Source organism: Scyliorhinus torazame, chromosome 15 (assembly GCF_047496885.1).
Source record: "Scyliorhinus torazame isolate Kashiwa2021f chromosome 15, sScyTor2.1, whole genome shotgun sequence".
NCBI classification, from domain to species: Eukaryota; Metazoa; Chordata; class Chondrichthyes; order Carcharhiniformes; family Scyliorhinidae; genus Scyliorhinus; species Scyliorhinus torazame.
Window position 1 is genome coordinate 146,579,650 of NC_092721.1, and position 25,250 is coordinate 146,604,899.

The window sequence follows — 25,250 nt, forward strand, 5'->3', positions numbered from 1 at the left end:
GGCATGCCCGGCGCTTAAAGGATTCTGGCAGGGGTTTGCAAGGGTGATGTCTAGGATTTTGGACACTCGGGTGAAGGCGAGCCCAGCGGTAGCGATATTTGGGGTGGCGGAGGATCCGGGAGTGCAGGAAGCAAAAGAGGCCAAGCTGTTGGCCTTTGCCTCCCTGGGAGCCCGGAGACGGATTTTGTTAATGTGGAGGGACTCGAAACCCCCGAGCGTGGAGACCTGGGTTAGCGATATGGCGGGGTTCCTCAGCCTGGAGCGACTAAATTTCGCCTTGAGAGGGTCCTTGATGGGGTTCTCCCGGCAGTGGCAACCTTTCCTTGACTTTCTAGGGGAGCAGCAAGTGTCAGCAGCAGCATCCTGGGGGGGCAGGGGGGGGGGGGGGTTCAGGTGGGGGGGGGGGGGGTGTATTGTTGATATAATGTGAGTTGGGCATGGAGACAAAATCCACCTTGTTCTGTTTATTTAAAAAAATGTTTCTGTTTTGTAATTAGTTTTATTGTAAGCTTTGGGCGACGCTTATTGTTATTTTTTATTACCATCTGTATTTCTATTTTTGTTATGTAAAAACGCTGATTGGAAAAACTTTAATAAAACATTTTTTTTTTAAATCAGAGGACGGCCACCCAGGAGTCCAGAGAGACCACGTCAATAGAAATCTTGAAGATTTTGACTCCAGAAGAGGAGCACCAAGAGTCCAGAGAGACCACGTCAATAGAAATCTTGAAGACTTTGACTCCAGAAAAGGAGCACCACAACCCACAACAAAATGAAATCGTGAAGATTTTGACTCCAGAAAAGGAGCACAAAGAGATCACAGATGATTCAAATGAACCTGAAATGACTCCAAAAGAGGAGCACCAAGAAATCAATGATAATTCAAGTGAACCTGAAATGACTCCAAAAGAGGAGTACCTAGAAATCAATGATGATTCAAGTGAACCAGAAATGACTCTAGAAGAGGAATACCAAGTAAGCAAAGAAGAGGAATCGAATCCACCACAAATGACTGATGTCACCAACATCAATGCAACATCAGATCATTCTCACAATTCTCAAGAAGATACGCTCAATGTAGCAGAGACCACAAAGGACACTGATGCCAATAACTGTGACAATGACTCAAATCATCCACATGGCACACTCATTGAGCGCAACAAGAACAACATAAACTGCAAGAAGCACAGCAGAAACAAGAACAACAACAGCAACAACAAAAACAACATGCAGCGCAACAAGAACGACAAAAGCAACAAGAAGCATCCCAGAAACAACAAGCACGACAAGAAAAAGAACAAGAATAAAAGCGAAAACAATGAAAACAGAATCAACAAGCGCGACAAAAAGAAAAACAAGAACGGCAACAACAAGAACGATAACGAAAACAACAAAGATAGAAACGACAGAAACAACAACAATGAAACAATGACCTGTACAACATGGTACAACTCTGCACGTAAAGGACAATGCCACAGCACACTGCGGAACAATGACAAGACTACAAACATGCCATGGCATGATAAAGAATCTCAATTATTCAAATCTGCTCCAGAGAAAACAGGCAAAACAGCTTTCACGAACGATGATATACAGAATCAATACCACAAACACAGGAAAAAGTCGAGGTCAGACAATGGTGCGACACAGAATCACTACCCACAATCAAATGGAACAGGGGAAAAAGGTGTCAACATCATTAAACGACTCATCAGCAAAGCAGCCGAGTCGCGTTCCGACATCAACCTAGCTCTGCTATCATACTGAGCAACCCCATTGAGCTCAGGACTGCCGCCAGCGCAAATGATCTTCGGCAGAGACATCCGGACAACCCTACTGGCAAAGCAATTCCGAGACCCCGGCAACACACCGGTTCTCGACGACATGCGGGCAATATGTTCCAAACAAAAACTATACTACGATCAACATGCGATCCCACTCAAGCCACTGACAATAGGTGACACCATCAGAATCAGGGGTCCAGAAGGTGGGTGGTCTGAGTCAGCCATGGTGATCAGGCAGGATGCACCGCGGTCCTACATTGTCAAATCGTCTGCGGGAGTAATTTGTCGCCGTAACCACCGTAGCCTATTAGAGATTCGACCTACAACGTCAGTATTTCCGACACTGGATTTGATCGAGTCCATTTGTCCACAGGACGTTCCTCGCCACACAACGCCAGACAGTACTCTTGATGACATTAAACCATCATCCCTACTACCACCGTTAAGACGCTCCAGCAGAAGCCGTAAGGCACCCGACCGGCTAGATTTGGGACGACACTTCAACACACGCACAAGACGAATATGGACATTTCTCACGATGGACTCACAACACAGTTAATTGTTTCTGTATTACTTTTATCATTTTCACAGTGTGCAGATTTGCATATTCTCACCACTTGTTATGTAAAGTTTTCTTGAGGCCAGTCTCGAAAACATGTCCAATAAAAGGGGGGGGGATGTAGTGATCTGTACATCTGCACATACACCAGGGACTGCAGACAGATGTAACAGCCACAGCATCACTAGAATGCATCAGAGACGGGTATAAAGGGTCCAGCCCAAGGTAGGATCCGCCTCTTTCAGAAGCACAGAGCTAGTGAGCAGCAGCACACAGAGACAGCTCAGCATAGGCAGTTTACCTTAGCTTCACTGGTCATACCTCTTGACTGTATTATATCTAGTTAAGCTCTGGAAACAGAACGAACCCATTGAATAAAGTATTTGTGTTAACTGGAAGTCTACAATCTTTATTCAGACTTAGAGAATAACATAAAAATAAGTTATGTTTTAGTTGTCCAAAGTCTTGATCACAGCATATAAGACCATAAGATCATAAGACATAGGAGCAGAATTAGACCATTCGGCCCATTGAGTCTGTTCTGCCATGGCTGATATGTTTCTCATCCCTATTCTCCAATCTTCTCCTCAACTCCTCATCCCCTGATTAAACAAGAACCTGTCTATCTCTGTCTTAAAGACACAGTGATTTAGCCTCCACAGACTTCTGCGGCAAAGGGTTCCACAGATACACCACCCTCTGGCTGAAGAGATTCCACCTTCTCTTTGTTTTAAAGGATCGTCACTTCAGTCTGAGGCTGTGCCCTCGAGTTCTAGTTCAATAAGATCCCTCCTTATCCTTTTAAACTCCAAGTACTCTCAAGTACTGTGTTCGAAAGCAGCACGGTGGCGTAGTGGTTAGCACTGGGACCACGGCGTTGAGGACCTGGGTTCGAATCCCGACCCTGGGTCACTGTCCGTGTGGCGTTTGCACATTCTCCCAGTGTCTGCATGGGTTCTACTCCCACAACCCAAGGATGTGCAGGTTAGGTGGATTGGTCACACTAAATTGCCCCTTATTGGAAAAAAGATAATTGGGTACACTAAATTTGAAAAAAAAGTACTGTGTTCAGTTTTGGGCACAGCATCTCAAGAAACATACATTGGCTTTGCAGGGGGTACAACAAATATCTCATTATTTAAAATGATAAAGGAGTTCAATAGGTTGGATCCAGAGAAATTATTTCCTCTGGCGATGGACTCCAGAACATGGGCCATAATCTTCAAAGTCAAGCCAGGAAATTCAGGATTGAAAATCAGAAAGCACTTTTACCACAAAGGTGAAACTCTGGAACATTTTTTCCTCAAATGCTGTGGCTACTGGGTTGGTTGAAATCTTCAAGGCCGAGATGGAGGTTTTAAAATGTACGGACAAGTGCAAAGGAATGTGGATCAATGTTCAGTGAAGGTAGTTGCGTTAAAGATCAGCTATTACCTGACTGATTGGCAGATTAGGCAGAATAGACTTAATGGCTGACTCATGTTCCCATATTACGATAGCCAGTTTCACAGCATCCATTTAGATTGTACACTGAATAGAATATCCAATTTTCAAAAATTAAATCATATGCCTACTCTGGCACCCCAAAGATGTTTGACCTCCCCCAAAGCTGTTAAATTCTGCCAGTACCGAACAGGCAGCCTGAAACATTTGATTGACAGCTGGCGCCTGAATTCCCAGCTCAGTGTAGCAATAAAATAATTAAATTAATGGATCTCAAATTATTGGTTGAGGTCAGCTCTTTCTTATATAGATGTGCAATGTCAGCACTATTAATTTGCTCCATGCATTTGTATAAAAATAAGCTGGACTCCACCCAATTATGATCAACTCAGATGAGTTTTGATCCCTGCACTCAACCCTTTGCAACTCCGAAAAATATAAAAAGGTTTCCACACTTAGCCGTATCAAGGCATTTGTAGGTTTTTTGAGATTTTTAAAACACCAACAAAATATATAAAACTGCACAAATTGACAACTTATCAAAAAGCAAAGACTTCAAATGTGACAGAAGGAAGGATTGGTGGTGGGGGTGGGTGAAGATCCAGACAATCCGTTGAATTCCTACAGTGCAGAAGGTCGTTATCTGGCATATCACGTCTGCACTGACCCTCTGAAAGAGCACTTTATCTGGACCAACTCCCCCGCCCTATTCCCTTAACCCCAGGCACTGATCATGGCCAATCCATCTAACATGTACATCTTTGGACTGTGGGAGGAAACCGGAGCACCCGGAGGAAACCGAGTAAGACACGGGGAGAATGTGCAAACTCCACACAGTCACCCAAGGCTGGAATTGAACCCGGGTCCCTGGCGCTCTAAGACGGCAGTACTAACGACTGTACCATCATGCCAACCTAGAAGAAAAATATGTATTCAAAAAGAAAATTTTAATGAGAATGCAACATCACAAATGAAAATAAAAATCACTTCAAATTTCAACTCACTTTTAAGCATGATTTTTCTTTTCTAATGTATGCAATGACCATCTTTAGTTTTTATGGTACAACCTAGCATGGTCAGGCAGCTTTAATGCATATCGTCTACATGTTGTGTGTTGTCACAGTTGCTGTCACGATGCCAGAATCAAATTCCAGTGAACTGCAGTGTACATTTCTCACTGAAACTTTTTCTAAGGTCACAGACCATTAAATCAGTGAACCAGAACATTAGACAGCCTCACAGCTGGGTACTGGTCTTTTATCCACAAGTTACTAAATGCATCTCCATGTGGCAGGTGATCAAGAGAACACTTGATATTCACATCTATTCTGCACCTAAATTTTTTTTTTACATCAGTGCACATATAGTCATGAGTCCCAAGAGGTCTACAGTACAGAAAAGGCCCTTCGGCCCATCGAGTCTGCACCGACCCACTTAAGCCCTCACTTCCACCCTCACTATCCCTGTAACCCAATAACCCTTCCCAACCTTTTTGGTCACTAAGGGCAATTTATCATGGCCAATCCACCTAACCTGCACGTCTTTGGACTGTGGGAGGAAACCGGAGGAAACCCACGCAGACACGGAGAGAACGTGCAGACTCCGCACAGACAGTGATCAACGGGGAATCGAACCTGGGACCCTGGTGCTGTGAAGCCACAGTGCTATCCACTTGTGCTACCGTGCTGCCCGCATGCCTACCATGTCTGCAGCATCGGTCAAAAATAACCACCAAAATATTCTAATCCCATTTTCTAGCTCTTGTCCCATAACCTTGTATAGCTTGGCATTGCAAGTGCACATCTAAATACTTCTTAAAAGTTATGAGGGACACGGCCTCCACCACCTTTCAGGCAGTGAATGTCAGACTCCAACCATCCTATGGGTGAAAAGGTTTTTCCTCATATCCCCTCCAAACCTCCTGCCTCTTACCTTAAATCTATGCTCCTTGGTCACCGATCCCTTTACCAAAAGGGAAAAGTTTATTTCCATCTACTCTATCTATGCCCCTCATAGTTTTATACATCTCAATCATGTCCCCCCTCCGCCTCGTCTGCTCAAAGAAAAACATCCCCAGACTATCTAATCTCTCTTCAAAACTAAAACTCTCCAGCCCAAGCAACATCCTAGTAAATCTCCTCTGTACCCTTTCCAATGCTATCATATCCCTCCTATAACGTGATTCCAAAACTGCATATATTACTCTAGCTGTGGCCTAACCAACATTGTATACAGTCCCAGCAGAACATCCCTCCACCTAAACTCTATGCCCATGGATAATAAAGGCAAACATACCATATGCCTTCTTAACCACTGTGTCTACCTAAAGGGACTAGCGTACATGCACAACAAGATCCCTCTGACATCACGTCATTCCCTTGCTTTGGTTGTGCTATCCCAAGTGCATCACCTCACACTTACCCTGATTGAATTCCATTTGCCACTGATCAGCCCATCTGGCCAGCTTGACTATATCCTCCTGTAATCTAACGCTATCCTCCTCACTATTTACCACCCCACCAATCTTCCCATCATCCCTGAACTTACTGATCAACCCACCTACATTCATGTCTAAATCATTTATATAAACCACTAACAGCAAGGGCCCCAACATTGATCCCTGCGGGGCTCCACTGGACACCCCTCAACCATCACCTTCTGGTTCCTGCCACTCAGCCAATTCTGGATCCAATGTGTTAAATTTCCTTGGATCCCCTGGGTTCTGACCTAAGCTATCAGACTCCCACGTGGGACCTTATCAAAAGCCTTGCTAAAGTCCATGTAGACTACGTCAAATGCATTGCCCTCCTCTATCTCCTGGTCACCTGTTCGGAAAGTTTAATTAAGTCGGTCAAACATGAGCCCTTAACAAAACTATGCTAACTGTTCTCCAAATGCACATTAATTCTGTCTCTCAGAATTGCTTCCAATTGTTTCCCCACCACGGAGGTTAGACTGACTGGCCTGTAGTTTCCTGGTTTATCCCTTCCACCTTCTTGAATAATGGTACCACATTAACAGTCCTCCAACACCTCTCTTGTGGCCAGAGAGGAATTAAAAATTATTGCCTATTTCCTCCCTTGCCTCATTCAATAACATGGATAAGTTTCACCTGGCCCTGGAGATTTTTCTACTTTTAAGCCAGAGGTTCTTGAAAACTTCGTAGAAATCAAATTTGCACAGCGATTGCATTGAATAGCCAATGAAGATTGGAGTCCATCCTGCCAGACCACTTAGAACCTCGGGCGGGATTCTCCCAGCCCGGGGCCGGGCCGGAGAATCACCGTGACCGGCGCGAATCGGCCACGCCGCACCGATGCCGGCACGCGATTCTCCGCAGAGCAGAGAATCGGCGCTATTGGCGCCGGCATGGTTGGCACGGCACCGGTCGGGGGCCGCTCTACGCGGCCAGCCCACTGATTCGCGGCCCGGGGTGGGCCAAGCAGCCGTCGTAAAAACAGGGGGGAGGGGCCTCCGATGTGGCCTGGCCTGCGATTGGGGCCCACCAATCGGTGGGCCGGCCTCTCTGGCTGGTGGCCTATTTTCTTCCGTGCCGGCCCCTGTAGTCGTGCGCCACTTTGCTTCGGGGCCGGCACGTTGAAGGAAACCACTGTGCATGCGCGCGTTGGCGCCGGTGCCACTGCGCATGCGTGGATCCCGCGGCACCCATTTGACGCTGGGATCAGCAGCTGGAGCGGCATGAACCGCTCCAGTGCCATGCTGGCCCCCTGTAGGGGGGCTTACAAAATGTTCCTGGATGCATTTTAAGAATAGCCTCAGGATCACAGAATCCTGCCCCTCCTCTCTGTCACACTTAGCCTCAGGATCACAGAAGCCCACCCTCTTCTCTGTCAATGTTAATTTACCACAGTCCTTCTCCCCAAATTCTATATCCTCGCCATCCCTCTCACGAGTGAGCACCGATGCAACGTATTCATTTAGAACCCTACCTACATCCTCTGGCTCTATACGCAAAAATTACCACCTTCGTTCTTAATGGGTCCTACTCTTTCCATAGTTATCCTTTCACCCTTAATGTACTTTTAAAACATTTTTCCTTTATTTTACCTTTTCATTTCCCCTTTTTGCTCTCCTAATTTCCTTTTTAAGAAGTTTATGGGATCCCCCTCTCACTCTTCTAAACTACAATGAATGTAATCTTAACCGATTTAGTCCCGCCATTACAGGAATCAGCCTGGTAAACCTTCGCAGCACTCCCTCCACAGCAAGAACATCCTTCCTCAGATAAGACAACAAAACTACACATAATACTCCAGGTGTCCAGGGTTCACTGTATTTGTTGGTTCCGCCCTCTTTTCTTTATTGGAACATGTTGGCACTGTACCCTCCCTAATTCCTTCTTGAATGTGTCCCATTGTTCTGTCACATATTTACCTAAAACTGGCTGCCCCCGTCCACTCTGGCCATATCGTATCTGATCTTATCAAAATTAGCCTTGATTTCAAGCCCAGAGTTGTCCTTTATCTCTCTTTTCCATAACAATCTTAAATCTAACAGAGTCATGATAGTTATCTGCAAAATACTTACCTGCCCCCCCTTCGCCCCCGCCCATCATACACATTGATACTTCAACCACTTGCCTGGCTTTGTTACCTAAAATTAAGTCCAGGATCAACCCTCTCTTGCAGCACCTTCTACGTACTGGCTTACAAAATGTTCCCGGATGCATTTTAAGAATTTCCATCCCTCACCATTGACACTATGACTACCCCAGTTAATGTTGGGGAAGTTGAAATACCCGACTATCACTACTCTGTTATCTCTCTGTACCTACATACTTGCTCTCCCATTTTTCCCTCAGACTGTTAGGGGGCATATAGAACACTCCAGCAATGTGATTGCTCCTTTTTGTTCTTTAAGTTCTGCACACAAGGTTTAATTTGAAGAACCTAAGATGTTGTCTCTCCCTACAGCTGTAATTGATTGCCTGATCAAAATTGCTACACCCCCTCCTCTTTTACCTCCTTCCCTGTATCGCCTAAAGATCCTACATCCTGGAATATTGAGCTGTCCCAATACCCTGCACATCTTTGGGTTGTGGGGGCGAATTTTCTTTTTAAAAGAAAAAAGGTTGTTAATTCAAACAAATTCTTCTATTTTCATTCTCACTTCTCCGTTCAAAACTATTTTTCCAAGAAATATGCCAGCTGAAGTGAGCCAAGTGAAACATGTGCAGGCACTCGCACATCACTGATGCAGTTTTCACACTGATTTATCTGTATGGGCATATGAATTGTGATGATAACCACAGTGGACTCAATCAATATGTGACAGTGATAAAACACTGATTTTGATCTAGTTTTCTCAAAGGAAAAAAGGAAATAATAATAATCTTTTGTTGGCACAAATATGAAGTTACTGTGAAAAGCCCCTAGTCGCCACATTCCGGCGCCTGTTCGGGTAAGCTGGTACGGGAATTGAACCCGTGCTGCTGGCCTTGTTCTGCATCACAAACCAGCTGTCTAACTCACTGAGCTAAACCATCCCTTGGTGAAAAAGTGAAATTGGACTTTAAAATAATACCTAGTTAGTGACTATATTGCGATCCCTTCTTTCCAATCTCACCCACCCACCCACCACACACATAAAATACGCAAGGAGTGAGTGACCCAACTACAGCAATGTGATTTTAAGTCAAAATTACTGGAACCCTCTACAGAGCCAAACCTTAGAGAAGGCTTTGGCAGCAATTGGCAGATAGACCCAAATAAGCCATGCATTTAAATTTATTGTTGCTGATTCCTTGTGGGTAAAGACCAACAGGGGTACTTCACTGGGCTCCACAAGGATCCACTGGAATCCTCCAGGCTCGTTTTTGCCTCTCCCGCCCAGCTGCAGAATCACACCATCTCACAGGCACACACACACACACACACAAGAAGCAAAATTCTTTAGGTTTGATGTCCTTGGTGTCTATCCTAATTTTGTTTCCACACACCACCTCCACTAGTATCAGACAAGAGTGAGTGCTGCAGCATTTAACTGAGGTCCAAACATTATCACGCCCATTTCTAGTTAAAACTTCCCATATGCGTTTAGTGGTAGCATTTCAAAGTTAGGGTGAATATTCCTTTAATACAATCACAATAGTCAGAATCTATCCAATGCCCATTTTGATGATGTCATTCTATGATTAATCTTCTATTTATGTGATCACTTAGAAACCATAATGTTTTCTATTTTCAGTGCATTATTGTTTCCAAAGGCAAATTGCCTTTGATTTTTGGAACCCAAGTTCTGGTTCATCAGTGATCAATAGTGATCTGCAGAATGGCTTCAGGGACAAAACTGAAACTGGTCCAGAAACTCCCACATCAGGAATCAACTTAAAATATGAATGTCATGCTGTCAGGTCATAGAGGCATGGAATCATGGAACGCACTCACATCTCATTCTGAATGAGCAAGAATAATGTATAATACTTGGCATCCACCAACAAACTGATATGGATCACCTAGTCCTTCCTGAGTTCCAATTGCCTGACAACTTAGCTATGCACTATATAAATATTTTTAAAGTGACAGATTATTTCTAGCAGTCAATTTGTCCAGTATTCTACTATTCATTGCCATTTTTATAAACCACACTAACCTATCAGCAGCACATCGTCAATCTAACTAAATGGTGCGTGTTGAATCGGTAACAATGCTTGACCAGCCGGCTAATCAGGGTAAAATGTCTGCCATGTATTCATTAACAAGCATCAACCAGTATACAAGCAGTCTTTTGATCACCATCATTCTTTTAAAAATATCTGTAAAATGTGGCATTTAATGTGACAAGATGACAAATTTAATTTAATTTTAATTAGTATGGTCTGGTGGTCAATTGCACAGAACTGCTTTAATGTGACTTGAGGTGGATATTGTGCTGTCCCGTAGCGAACTACAGTGGCAACAGTATATTTCAATGGTGAAGTCATGAATGTCAATGTTACTACTTCATGAATGTTTGCTAAAACTCCCTTTTAAGAAAGAAAACATGGCCCCTAACCAAGATTGATCAATTTATCACCTCAACTTCACAAGACAACAACACAAGCAAACGGTAGTTTAAACCCCAAATGAAAAACCATATATTGCAGAATATACAGGTACAATAAAAATATAAGTTGCACTCTTCCTGTGTTGTGGGTTCACTGCTAAATCTGGTTCACATATTCCAATGGCAGATTGAGAATTGATGAAAAACTGGATTTACAATGTCATAGTTGTGGTGTAAAAAGACAGAATCAGGAGTGCTTCCGTCGGCCACAGCAGTCCTTTGGCCAGGGAGTGGAAAGTCAGCCAGGATTCCTACTCCAGGTTCCTAGTCAGTGACTAGTCATGAAATCCCGATTTAGCAGTGAAAGCCATGAACTGCACGTCCCAGCAGCTTAGGGATGGGGTCAGAACATGTTAATGCATAATGGATTGAATGCATTAACTAGTGCATGCAACCTTTGCCCCTCACCACCGATGAATATAACTGTCAATATCAGTCAATTAAAACAAATGTTTTTTTGGGTAAATCTACTTCCGTTTAGTGCAAGGATGGATATGGTGCTTGCCATCAATTTAAAACAGACACAGAAACACATTTGAGAACTTTGAGAGATTCGCTGATCTTCAATTAACTCATAATTGGGAGATTGTTTCAGAGGATCAGTATTAGTAAAGAAGTAGAAAAACTTACTGATGTCACATTGCTAAACAAGTTAAATTTTGAATGCTCCCTTTATTTCACATTCAAACATTGAAGGCAACACTTGGAAATGTCCTGGTCTCGATGGGGGAAACACAAGACACCACAGGACTCTGCTTGCCAAGCATCACTGAACCCTCAAAACGTACAGGGCAGCACGGCAGCATAGTGGTTAGCACTATGGCTTCAGAGCGCCAGGGTCCCAGGTTCGATTTCCGGCTTGGGTCACAGTGCGGAGTCTGCACGTTCTCCCTGTGTCTGCGTGGGTTTCCTCCGGCTGCTCCAGTTTCCTCCCATAAGTCCCAAAAGCGGTGCTATTAGGTTATTTGGACATTCTGAATTCTCCCAGTGTACCCGAACAGGTGCTGGAATGTGGCGACTGGGAGCTTTTCACGGTAACTTCATAGCAGTGTGAATTAATGTAAGCCACTATAAGTTTGCGGATTATACGACTGTGGTGGGCCGCATCTCAAATAAAGACGAATCAGACTACAGGAGGGAGATAAATCACTTGGTTGCATGGCGCACTGAAAACAACCTCTCTCTAAATGTTGGAAAGACCAAGGAACTGATCATCGACTTCAGGAAGCGCAGCATGGCACACACTCCCGTCTGCATCAATGGCTCCGAAGTGGAGATGGCCGATAGCTTTAAGTTCCTGGGGGTCACCATCACCAACAGTCTGTCCTGGTCCACTCACGTTGATGCAACAGTCAAGAAAGCCCAACAACATCTCTACTTCCTACGGAAGCTAAAGAAATTTGGCACGTCTGCATCGACTCTCACAAACGTCTACAGATGTGCGATAGAGAGCATCCTATCTGGCTGCATCACAGCCTGGTATGGCAACTGCTCGGTCCTAGATCGCAAGAAACTGCAGACTGCAGAACTTGCCACCCCCACATTGATTCTGTATACACCTCTCGCTGCCTCAGGAAGGCAGACAGCATTATCAGAGACCCCTCCCACCCAGGCATTGCCTTCTTCCAGACCCTTCGAGCTGGGATCGAACCTGGGACCTCGGCGCCGTGAGGCAACAGTGCTAACCACTGCGCCACAATGCCGCCTCTCCAATGTAACTTTACAAGAACTTGAAGTATATTTAAAATATTCCTTTTAAAAAATACACAACCTCAATTTGTTCTCCAACCACCAAGATTAGAAACCATAAATTATAAACCAAGTGCACCTCACTCTAATAATTTATCTAGCAACCGGTCCAAATTATAGACAAGAACAGTAAAATATCAAGCTCAGAAATGTGAACTTCAGCCTCTACCACAATCTAGACACTCGTGTTTAGATTGGCAAGTATCAGCATCCAAGTTAAATGTCCCAATCAAATAGTAACTAAATCTGGACATCAATGTAACAAGCAAATAATGCAAGTTAATTAATGGTTCTCAGTGCAATTCTCCAAATGGATTTTGTCATCCTTTTTCGCTCTTCAATGTTGAACAAGTCACCTAATAAAATAACTTTTCACTCGTGCTTCATCAATAATTTATGTTAATCAAACTGTTTCACTGGTATGCCAATTACAACAACTTGACGACAAATCAAACATTAAAGAAAATGTTCCATTGTTAATCATTTACTGAAACTACGAAGAAACAAAGGGTTGATTTTAGCTCAGTCAGCCTGGCAGGAACAGGCTGGTATGACCCTAAAATCAGGGTGTTACAGGTACCATTTTATTTCACCTATCTCCATTTTGCCCAAGATTTTTACAAAAGGTGCCCACCTGAAGCAGGCAGAACCTTCAGCCTTTGGCTAAGATCAATCGGAGAATCAGGTTTGATATCAGGTGTAATGCCTGTTCTTGTCAGCTTACATAAACTATGTCTCTTTTATGGGGATCGTGAACTGGATCAAATTTGAAGTGTCTTTTGGAGCAAGCAAGGAGATCGATTAGGGCTTGCCTTGTCCACTCTGCGCATTGGCTTTGTAACTCTTTTTTTAAAAAAACATTTAAGGCATTTGTGATTTTTTAACAACAATTTTGAAATCAAACAACACAGTAAATATCACCCCCCCCAAACCAGCAACCATACCCAGCCAACATGGCTTACATTCACAGTTCCCCAGTCCCCCCTCCTCCTCTTGCTGATCCCGCCTAAGCTATCTCCCCCCTACCCCGCTCCCCTAAACCCCCCCCCCCCATCGTATCTGCTGACAGCTTAATTTTCTCCAAAGTACTCGATAAACGGCTGCCGCCTCCAGGCGAACCCTAACATCGACCCTCTCAGAGTGAACTTGATCGTCTCAAGCCTGAGAAACCCGGCCATGTCACTGACCCATACCCCCGATTTCGGGGGCTCAGAGTCACTCCACGGCAATACGATCCATCTCCGGGCTACCAGGAAGGTAAAGGCCAAAACGTCAGTCCCCTGGACTCCCGGGTCTTCCGACATTCCAAAAATCGCCACCTCTGGACTCGGCGCCACCGGTGTCTTTAGTACAGTGGTCATGACATCGGCAAATCCTTGCCAGAATCCCCCAAGCTTCGGAAATGCCAAAAACATATGGACATGATTCACGGACCCTCCCGCACACCGCCCACACCTGTCCTCCACCCCTTCAAAGAACCTGCTCATCGTGGCCAGTCATATGTGTCCGGTGGACCACCTTAAATTGTATCAGGCTGAGCCTGGCACACGATGAGGACGTGTTGACTCTACTCAGAGTGAACTTGATCGTCTCAAGCCTGAGAAACCCAGCCATGTCACTACAAGATGATCAGAGGATTGGATAGGGTGGACAGTGAGAGCCTTCTTCCTCGGATGGTGAAGTCTAGCATGAGGGGACATAGCTTTAAATTGAGGGGAGATAGATATAAGACAGATGTCAGAGGTAGGTTCTTTACTCAGAGAGTAGTAAGGGTGTGGAATGCCCTGCCTGCAACAATAGTGGACTCGCCAACACTAAGGACATTCAAATGGTCATTGGATAGACATATGGACAATAAGGGAATAGTGTAGATGGGCTTTAGAATGGTTTCACAGGTCGGCGCAACATCGAGGGCCAAAGGGCCTGTACTGCGCTGTAATGTTCTATGTTCTATCCTCCCACAGACCTGCCTCTAGTTCCTTGCCCAACTCATCCTCCCATTTACACTTTACTTCCCCTATCTGGGTTCCCTCCCACTCTATGTGCTCTTTATAAATTTCCGAGACCTTCCCCCCCTTACCCACTTTCAAAACTACCTTGTCCTGTATCCCCTGAGGCAGTAGAAGCGGAAAGGTCAAAACCTGCCTCCGTGCAAAGTCCCTCACCTGCAGATATCGGAACCCATTTCCACCTGACAGCTCAAACTCCTCCTCCAAGTCCTCCAAGCATGGAAAGCTGCCAATAATAAACAGGTCCCCTATCCGGTCAATCCCAGCTCGCTGCCACCTCCGAATATCCCCATCTAGCCTCTCCGGCACAAACCAGTGGTTACCCCAAATTGGAGTCCATACTGATGCTCCCTCCACTCCCATATGCTTCCGCCACTGTCCCCACACCCTCAAAGCCGCGACTACCACCGGGCTTGTGGAGTACCAAGCTGGCGAGAACGGCAGAGGTGCCGTTACCAGTGGCCCCAAGCTTGTGCCCTTACATAGGACCGCCTCCACCCGCTCCCATTCCGACCGCTCCCCCACTACCCACTTCCTGACCATATCTATATTTGCCGCCCATTAATAGTTCCCAAAATTTGGTAGGGCCAGCCTCCCCCACCCTCGGCCCCGCTCCAACAGCACCTTCTTTCCTTGCAGGGTTTTACCCGCCCATACAAACCTAGAAATCTCCACATTGACCTTCTTAAAAAAGGCCTTTGGAATAAAAATAGGGAGACACTGGAATATGAACAAAAATCTCGGGAGAATCGTCTTCCTTACAGCCTGTACCCTCCGCTCCAGTGACAATGGGAACATATCCTACCTTTGAAAGTCCTCCTTCATCGGCTCCACTAACTGAGCCAAATTTAATTTATGTAGTTGCTCCCACCCCCGCACCACCTGGATTCCTAAATATCGAAAACTCTCCCACCACCTTGAACGGCATCTCCTCCCCAATCTCCTCTCCTGTCCCCTCGCCTGGATCACAAAGACCTCACTCTTACCCATATTCAATTTATACCCCGAAAACCGGCCAAATTCCCCTAGGATCCTCATAATCTCTTCAATTCCCCCGGCGGGTCAAAAATATACAGGAGTACACTGGGACTGCGGCGCTGAGGACCCGGTTCAAAGCCCGCCTCTGGGTTACTGTCCATGTGGAGTTTGCACATTCTCCCCGTGTCTGTGTGTCTACAACCCAAAGATGTGCAGGTTAGGTGGATTGGCCACGCTAAATTACCCGTTAATTGGAAAAAATGAATTGGGTACTCAAAATTTTTTTTTTAATATGTTGGTTAGGCTAGGAGAAACGGCCCACGGTGCAACTGAAGGGATTTTACACCATCCATTTACCAGCTGTGACTCAACTCTGGTGTATAATCTTGGACAAGAACTTAAAAATAGCATGAGCAGATAAATAAGGCACGCGAAAAGTCAAGAAAGCTGGGTTTAATTTACTGTGCTTTTCTTATTTTCAGGTTCATCAATGGCAAAACAGAGCCTTTTGCTACTATAAGAAAGACATTACTTGCTGTCAGAAAAGCCTTCAATTTTATCTTCACCTTTCCATATTTTCTGCTTATGCCTTTGATAGTGGCAGGAATATGCAATTGTTCTTTGAACTCGCCTGCTGCTCTGTTTGCAATATTGTCCAATACTGGACCACCAAACGAACTTGGGAATATGAAGTATATCTAGCTTTTCAGAATGTGTTAGATAAAGAATGATCTGCATTGCGCTCAAGAGAGGACCAAGTAAAAGACCTGCATTCTTTCTCCCTTAGAAAATGAATAAAGTGGGGGGGGGGGGGTCGAGACGGGGGTATGCCGCTGTGGGGAACGGGCCGGGTATGGGGTGCGGGCGCGTGGCTGGCCGAAGAGGGGTCATGGCTAGTCGGCAGGGGAGGGGGGCGGGCAGTCCCCTGATCCGGCTGATAATCTGGAATGTAAGGGGACTGAATGGGCCGGTTAAGCGGGCCCGCGTGTTCATGCACCTGAAGGGGCTTAAGGTGGATGTGGTTATGCTCCAGGAGACACACCTGAAGGTGGCAGACCAGGAAAGACTGAGGAAAGGGTGGGTAGGTCAGGTGTTTCACTTGGGGCTAGATGCCAAAAATCGAGGGGTGGCGATCTTGGTGGGAAAGAAGGTGTCATTCGAAGAGTCGAGCATTGTGGCAGATAATGGCGGTAGGTACATAATGGTAAGTGGTAAGTTGCAGGGAGAGAGGGTGGTAATGGTCAATGTGTATGCTCCGAACTGGGACGATGCGGGTTTTATGCGGCGTATGTTGGGTCGGATCCCAGACTTGGAAGTGGGGGGCCTGATAATGGGGGCAGACTTTAACACGGTGTTGGATCCGGCACTGGATCGCTCCAGGTCTAGGACGGGTAGGAAGCCGGCGGCGGCTAGAGTGTTGAGGGGATTTATGGACCAAATGGGAGGGGTGGACCCTTGGAGATTTGCAAGGCCGGGGGCTAGGGAATTTTCATTCTTCTCACATGTCCATAAGGCTTATTCTCGAATCGACTTTTTCATTTTGAGTAGGGCGCTGATAGCGAGAGTAGAGGATACCGAGTATTCGGCAATAGCCATTTCGGACCACCCCCCGCATTGGGTGGACTTGGAGATGGGGGAGGAGAGGGACCAGCGCCCGCTGTGGCACTTGGAGGTGGGGCTGTTGGCGGACGAGGAGGTGAGCGAGCGGGTCCGAGGAAGTATAGAGAGGTACCTGGAGACCAACGACAATGGGGAGGTTCGAGTGGGGATGGTATGGGAGGCACTGAAAGCGGTGGTGAGGGGAGAGCTGATCTCCATTAGGGCCCACAAGGAGCGGTGGGAGCGGGGGGAGAGGGAGAGGCTGGTGGGGGAGATGGTGAGGGTAGACAGGAGATATGCGGAAGAGCCTGAGGAAGGATTGTTGAGGAAGAGGCGCAGCCTCCAGGCCAAATTCGACCTGGTGACCACCAGGAAGGCGGAGGTGCAGTGGAGGAAGGCCCAGGGGGCGGTCTACGAGTATGGGGAAAAGGCAAGCCGGATGCTGGCGCATCAGCTTCGGAAGCAGGACACAGCTAGGGAGATTGGGGGAGTTAAGGACAGGGGAGGGAGCGTGGTGCAGAGTGGGGTTGGCATCAATGGGGTCTTCAGGGACTTCTACGAGGAATTGTACCGATCCGAGCCCCCACAGGAGGAGGGAGGGATGGGCCGTTTCCTGGACCAATTGAGGTTTCCAAAGGTGGAAGAGGGACTGGTGGCGGGACTGGGGGCTCCGATTGGGCTGGAGGAGCTGATCAAAGGGATAGGAAGCATGCAGGCGGGGAAGGCACCGGTGCCGGACGGTTTCCCGGTCGAATTCTATAAAAAATATATGGACCTGTTGGGCCCGCTGTTAGTTGGGACCTTTAATGAGGAAAGGGAGGGGGGGGCTTTACCCCCGACGATGTCCCGGGCACTGATCTCCTTGATCCTGAAGCGGGACAAGGATCCCCTGCAATGTGGGTCTTACAGACCGATTTCCTTGCTAAATGTAGATGCCAAGGTGCTGGCGAAGGTCTTAGCCACGAGGATTGAGGATTGTGTGCCGCAGATCATCCATGAAGACCAGACGGGGTTTGTGAAGGGGAGACAGTTGAACGCGAATATGCGGAGGCTTTTGAACGTTATCATGATGCCGGCGAGGGAGGGGGAGGCGGAGATAGTGGTGGCGATGGACACTGAGAAAGCCTTCGATAGGGTAGAGTAGGGGTACCTGTGGGAGGTGCTGAAGAGGTTCGGGTTTGGGGAGGGGTTTGTCAGGTGGGTTAGGCTGTTGTATGAGGTCCCGATGGCGAGTGTGGCCACAAATAGGAGGAGGTCCGAGTACTTTCGGTTGCACCGAAGGATGAGACAGGGGTCCCCCCTGTCCCCCCTGCTCTTCGCACTGGCGATTGAACCCCTGGCTATGGCACTGAGAGAGTCGAGGAACTGGAGGGGGTTGGTGCGGGGTGGGGAGGAGCATAGGGTGTCGCTTTATGCGGACGACCTGCTGCTGTATGTGACGGACCCGGTGGGAGGAATGCCAGAGGTAATGAGGATCCTTAGGGAATTTGGGGACTTTTCAGGGTACAAGCTCAATATGGGGAAGAGCGAGCTGTTCGTAGTTCAGCCAGGGGACCAGGAGAGGGGGATTGCCGAGCTCCCACTAAAAAGGGCGGAGAGGAGCTTCAGAAACTTGGGGGTCCAGGTGGCCAGGAGCTGGGGGGCCCTGCATAGGCTTAACTTTACAAGGCTGGTGGAGCAAATGGAGGAGGAGTTCAAGAGGTGGGACGCATTGCCGCTGTCCTTGGCGGGTAGACCATAAAACACAGGAGCGGAAGTAAGGCCATTCGGCCCATCGAGTCCACTCCACCATTCAATCATGGCTAATTTCAACTCCATTTACCTGCTCTCTCTCCATAGCCCTTAATTCCTCGAGAAATCAAGAATTTATCAACTTCTGTCTTAAAGACACTCAACGTGCCGGCCTCCACCGCCCTCTGTGGCAATGAATTCCACAGACCCACCACTCTCTGGCTGAAGAAATTTCTCCTCATCTCTGTTCTAAAGTGACTCCCTTTTATTCTAAGGCTGTACCCCCGGGTCCTAGTCTCCCCTGCTAATGGAAACAACTTCCCTACATCCACCCTATCTAAGCCATTCATTATCTTGTAAGTTTTTATTAGATCTCCCCTCAACCTCCTAAACTCCAATGAATATAATCCCAGGATCCTCAGACGTTCATCGTATGTTAGGCCTACCATTCCTGGGATCATCCGTGTGAATCTCCGCTGGACCTGCTCCAGTGCCAGTATGTCCTTCCTGAGGTGTGGGGCCCAAAATTGCCAACAGTATTCTAAATAGGGCCTAACTAATGCTTTATAAAGCTTCAGAAGTACATCCCTGCTTTTATATTCCATGCCTCTTGAGATGAATGACAACATTGCATTTGCTTTCTTAATTACGGACTCAACCTGCAAGTTTACCTTTAGAGAATCCTGGACTAGGACTCCCAAGTCCCTTTGCACTTCAGCATTATGAATTTTGTCACCGTTTAGAAAATAGTCCACGCCCCTATTCTTTTTTCCAAAGTGCAAGACCTCACACTTGCCCACGTTGAATTTCATCAGCCATTTCTTGGACCACTCTCCTAAACTGTCTAAATCTTTCTGCAGCCTCCCCACCTCCTCCATACTACCTGCCCCTCCACCTATCTTTGTATCATCGGCAAACTTAGCCAGAATGCCCTCAGTCCCGGCATCTAGATTGTTAATATATAAAGAGAACAGCTGTGGCCCCAACACTGAACCCTGCGGGACACCACTCATCACCGGTTGCCATTCCGAAAAAGAACCATTTATCCCAACTCTCTGCCTTCTGCCTGACAGCCAATCGTCAATCCATGTTAGTACCTTGCCTCGAATACCATGGGCCCTTATTTTACTCAGCAGTCTCCCGTGAGGCACCTTATCAAAGGCCTTTTGGAAGTCAAGATAGATAACAGTCAATCAATGAAGGTGCTCCCAAGGTTTTTGTTCCTGTTCCAGTGCCTCCCCGTGTTTATCCCGAAGGCTTTTTTCAGGCGGGTTAACAGGAGTATAATGGGGTTTGTGTGGGCGCGAGGGACTCCGAGGGTGAGAAGGGTGTTCCTGGAGTGGAGTAGAGATGGGGGGGGGCTGGCGCTGCCCAACCTCTGTAGGTACTACTGGGCCGCCAATGCGACGATGGTGCGCAAGTGGGTGATGGAGGGGGAGGGGGCTGCATGGAAGAGGCTGGAGACGGCGTCCTGTGTGGGTACGAGTCTGGGGGCACTGGCAACGGCGCCGCTGCCGCTCCCTCCAAGGAGGTATACCACGAGCCCAGTGGTGGTGGCGGCCCTCAAAATTTGGGGGCAGTGGAGGCGGCATATGGGGGGCAAGTTGGGGCCTCGGCGTGGACCCCATTACGGGGGAACCACCGGTTCGCCCCAGGAAGAACAGGTGGAGGGTTTTCGGGGTGGCACAGGGCAGGGATACGAAAGTTGGGGGACCTGTTTGTGGACGGGAAGTTCGCGAGCTTGGGTGAGCTGGAGGAGAAGTACGGGGACACCTTCAGGTACTTAAAGGTAAGGGCGTTTGCCAGACGGCAGGTGATGGAATTCCCATGGCTACTGCCACACACAGTACAGGACAGGGTGCTCTCGGGGGGGGGGGGGGGGGGGGGGGGTGGGAGTGGGGAAGATCTCGGAAACTTACCAGGTGATGCAGGAGGAGGAGGAGGCCTCGGTGATGGAGTTGAAAGGTAAGTGGGAGGAGGAGTTGGGAGAGGAGATCGAAGAGGGGACATGGGCAGATGCCCTAGGCAGGGTGAATTCTTCCTCTTCGTGCGCGAGGCTCAGCCTCATACAGTTTAAGGTGCTGCACAGGGCACACATGACCGGGACAAGGATGAGCCGGTTCTTTGGGGGTGAGGACAGGTGTGTTAGGTGCTCAGGGAGCCCAGCAAATCACACCCATATGTTCTGGGCATGCCCAGCGCTGGAGGAATTTTGGAAGGGCGTAGCGAGTACGGTGTCAAGGGTGGTAGGATCCAGGGTCAGACCGGGCTGGGGGCTCGCAATATTTGGGGTGGCAGAGGAGCCGGGAGTGCAGGAGGCGAAAGAGGCCGGAATTCTGGCCTTTGCGTCCCTGGTAGCCCGGCGAAGAATTCTCCTTCAGTGGAAAGATGCGAGGCCCCCAAGCGTGGAATCCTGGATCAGCGATATGGCAGGGTTCATTAAATTGGAGAGGGTGAAATTCGCCTTGAGAGGGTCGGTACAAGGGTTCTTTAGGCGGTGGCAACCGTTCTTAGACTTTCTGGCAGAACGATAGACATTGGTCAATGGCAGCAGCAGCTCGGGGGGGGTGGGGGTTTACTTTATTTTTGTTTATGTTATTTACACTGGAGGGTCTGAGGGGGTGTATACACCTGTTGTGTTAAGTCGGGGTGTTAATGTTAATTTATTATTTATGTACAGGGTGGGGGAGGGGTTTGGGGGGTTGCTTTTTTAGATTGTGTTTTGTACTTAACCCTGTTGGGTTCTTTTTTCTTTCTCATTTTGTTATTGATATTTTATGAAAACCTTTAATAAAAATTATTTTTTTTAAAAAGAAGAAAAAAATGAATACCAGATCAGGAAAATAATCAACCCATCCTGATTTCCTGCCTTTACATTATACACTGTTACCTTGAAGACCAATTTGGAAAATGGAGACCTGCCCTATGCGCATGTTCTGTACCTCACACTGGTAACAAGGATAATGCAAAATAAAAAGCCTATGATCTTTTTCCCTACTCTCTGCAGAAGAACAAACTCTGGTCATTGAGATTCTCTTTTCCTGTTGGCAGCGCACCCCCACCTACGGTGGAATCGTGCCGCCAACAAACAGCGCACTGCCAAGAAATACACGACTGGTGGGGGAGAATCGGAGATTCGTGCCCATCATTTTAAATTGCAGCATTATGGAAACAAAGGCACAAGATTGTACCAAAAAAGCAGGAAAGCTCTACAGGCAAGTTGCATCACAACTGCTGATGATAATCCAATCTACCCACATTGGCAAAAGTGATTGCAATGTTTTGAAGAGGTGATGGCAGATTTTGCCATTACAGAGGACAAAAGGAAAAAGGCCTTACTTCTCCATTATGTGCAAAGCACATGTTTGCCGTCACACACAGCAACATGCTCAAATTGTATATTGACCATTCCACTGGCATCCGTGAAAGCTGCATGTAGACTCCAATGTACAATGGGCGGCACAGTGGTTAGCACTGCTGCCTCACAGCTTCAGGGACCCGGTCTGTGTGGAATTTGCACTTTCTCTCCGTGTCTGCGTGGGTTTCCTCCGGGTGCTCTGATTTCCTCCTACAGTCCAAAGATGTGCAGGTTAGGTGGATTGGCCATGCTAAATTGCCCCTTAGTGTCCAAAAGGTTAGGTGGGGTTACTGGGATAGGGTGGAGGCACGGGCTTAATTCCAAGAGCTGGTGCAGACTCAATGGGCCAAATGGCCTCGTTCTGCACTATAATTTCTATGATACTCCCACCAGTGCATTGGCAAATACCATTTCATATCAGGGTGAAGAATAGAATCCATGCAGTGCAGAAAGAGGCCAATCGGCCCATCAAGCCTTCACCGACCCTCCGAAGAAGCACCCCACCCAGGCCCACGCTCTATCCCTGTAATCCCACCTAACCTTCGCTCTTGGACATGAAAGGGCAAATTAGCATGGCCAATCCACCTAACATCTTTGGACTCTGGGAGGAAACCGGAGCACCCGTAACTTATTGGTAAGCTATTTACGGATAGAGAAGAGAAGGGAAATGCTGATCACACCACTTTGTATTCTCAGTACCCTACATCTAACGGCTTAGCTATACGAATGATTTACACAGTGAGATCCCAAATTCTCAAATGTGGACAGGTCAAGCAAGATCTCGGAGAGTGAAACCTTTTAACTGCAACTATTCCACCGTCAACAGAGCCCATGTTTTGCAGCGCAGTGCATACCAATTTGTCTACTCTTATCCATTATACTCTCTCAGAAACTAGGCAGCAACATTTAAAAAAAATTTAGAGTATCCAATTCATTTTTTCCAATTAAGGGGCAATCTAACGTGGCCAAACCACCTAGCCTGCACATCTTTGGGTTGTGGGGGCGAAACCCACGCAAACACGAAGAGAATGTGCAAACTCCACACGGACAGTGACCCAGAGCCGGGTTCGAACCTGGGACCTCAGCGCCATGAGGTGGAAGTGCTAATCACTGCGCCACTGTGCTGCCCTGACCATCCAAATTTAAGACGAATCCTCACAGACAATGGGTTTAACGGCCATCCTTTTCGCAAAGACTTCCCACTCTCTGGCTATGTAGAGGTACGTTGTAGAGGTACGTTGTAATGATGAGGTCAAATGTGTTGTAGCTGAACCTGTTCAACATGCAAATTTGACCTCACCAGTACATGGGAAACTTTCCCCACACACCATGAGCCAACTGAACTGCCCAAATTTGAGAAGGGAGAGAAAAAAAACCGAGGACTAAATGAAGTGACAACTGAATCGTTTGGGAAAATCTTGACAAATGTTAATTTTAATTTAAATGTGGACCTAAAGTAGCTGTTTTCTGTATAACATAATGGCCTTTGTGAAACATATGTAAATAAATTACAATCTCATCGGACCCATCCTGCAGCCTACTGCTGCTGTCCTCAGCGTGTCCTAGCAGCCTCATTGTCTCAATACCAATTTCAGTCATTCAAGATCATTTCCAGGACAGCGAGTGCCCCAGAGAGAGAAGAAAAATCACAGCACAGTCCTTGTCCCCCCCCAAGCCATGGTGTGCATACATTGGTTTTAAATAGTGATTGTTCTTAGTTGTATCATAGAATCCCTACAGTGCAGGAGGCCATTCAGCCCCTCGATTCTGCACCAACCTTTTGAACAACCACACTACATAAGCCCAATCCCACGTCCTATTCCTGAAACCCCACCTGAAGGGACAAATCTTTTTTAAAAGGTTCAGTAAGTTTATTAATAATAATACTATTAACCCTTAAATTACCCACATAAAACAAGAGGATACCCCAGATTTAAGTATACTACCTGCAAAGGTGGCTTGGTAGGCTGTGGATCTGATCGCTGGAATTTCACAAAGGTGGTTCTCGCTGGCAGTCTCCCCCTTGCTTCCTTATGGTCTGGTAAAGGTCACCTCGCACATTCAGTCAATTTAGCATGGCCAGTCCACCTAACCTGCACATCTTTGGACTGTGGGAGGAGACTGCAGGAAACTGGAGAACCCGGAGGAAACCCACGCAGATACGGGAAGAATGTGCAAACTCCACACAGTCACCCATGTCAGAATTGAACCCGGGTCCCTGGCACTGTGAGGCAGCAGTGCTAACCACTGTACCATCGTGCCACCCTATTAAAGATATTAGCTGTCAGCAATTATTACTTAAACCTAGTCAATAAATTGATTAAAGCAACTGCAGCAGCAACTCTCCATGCTTGTTTAAATTAATTATAACCATAGGTCAATTAGGCCTTAGCTTACCTTGTAGCCATCTTTGCTTCTGCACATGCTCAAAGGTTGGTGTTCGCTACCCTGTCTGTGTGGAATTTGAACTTTCTCTCCGTGTCTGTGTGGGTTTCCTCCGGGTGCTCTGATTTCCTCCTACAGTCCAAAGATGTGCAGGTTAGGTGGATTGGCCATGCTAAATTGCCCCTAAGTGTCCAAAAGGTTAGGTGGGGTTACTGGGATAGGGTGGAGGCATGGGCTTAATTCCAAGAGCCGTTGCAGACTCGATGGGCCAAATGTCCTCTTTCTGCACTATAAATTCTATGATACTCCAACCACTGCATTGGCAAATACCATTTCATATCAGGGTGAAGAATAGAATCTCTACATGCAGAAGGAGGCCAATCGGCCCATCAAACCTTCACCGACCCTCCAAAGATGCACCCCACCCAGGCCCACGCTCTATCCCTGTAATCCCACTTAACCTTCGCTCTTGGACATGTAAGGGCAACCTAATTTCTTTGGACGGTGGGAGGAAACCGGAGCACCCGTAACGTATTGGTAAGCTATTTCCGGATATAGGAGAGAAGGGAAATGCTGATCACACTACTTTG

At 47.1% G+C, this 25,250-nt stretch overlaps 2 protein-coding genes across 11 annotated transcripts in view; one reads left to right on the top strand and one right to left on the bottom strand.

Moving 5' to 3' along the window:
* Positions 1–2,717, top strand: part of LOC140391712 (uncharacterized) — a 54,435-nt gene extending 51,718 nt beyond the window's left edge. The window contains exon 6 of the mRNA XM_072476478.1: positions 619–2,717. Coding sequence (XP_072332579.1) covers positions 619–1,767 — 1,149 coding nt within the window. The 3' untranslated portion in view covers positions 1,768–2,717. The remainder of the gene's footprint in view (positions 1–618) is intronic.
* Positions 1–25,250, bottom strand: part of LOC140391880 (spermatogenesis-associated protein 13-like) — a 524,178-nt gene that overhangs the window by 253,505 nt on the left and 245,423 nt on the right. The window contains exon 1 of one of the 10 annotated variants that reach the window (XM_072476875.1): positions 24,673–24,714. The exons of the other annotated variants lie outside the window; for them this stretch is intronic. Coding sequence (XP_072332976.1) covers positions 24,673–24,699 — 27 coding nt within the window. The 5' untranslated portion in view covers positions 24,700–24,714. Of the gene's footprint in view, positions 1–24,672; positions 24,715–25,250 lie in introns of those variants that run through there. 10 annotated transcript variants of the gene reach the window in all.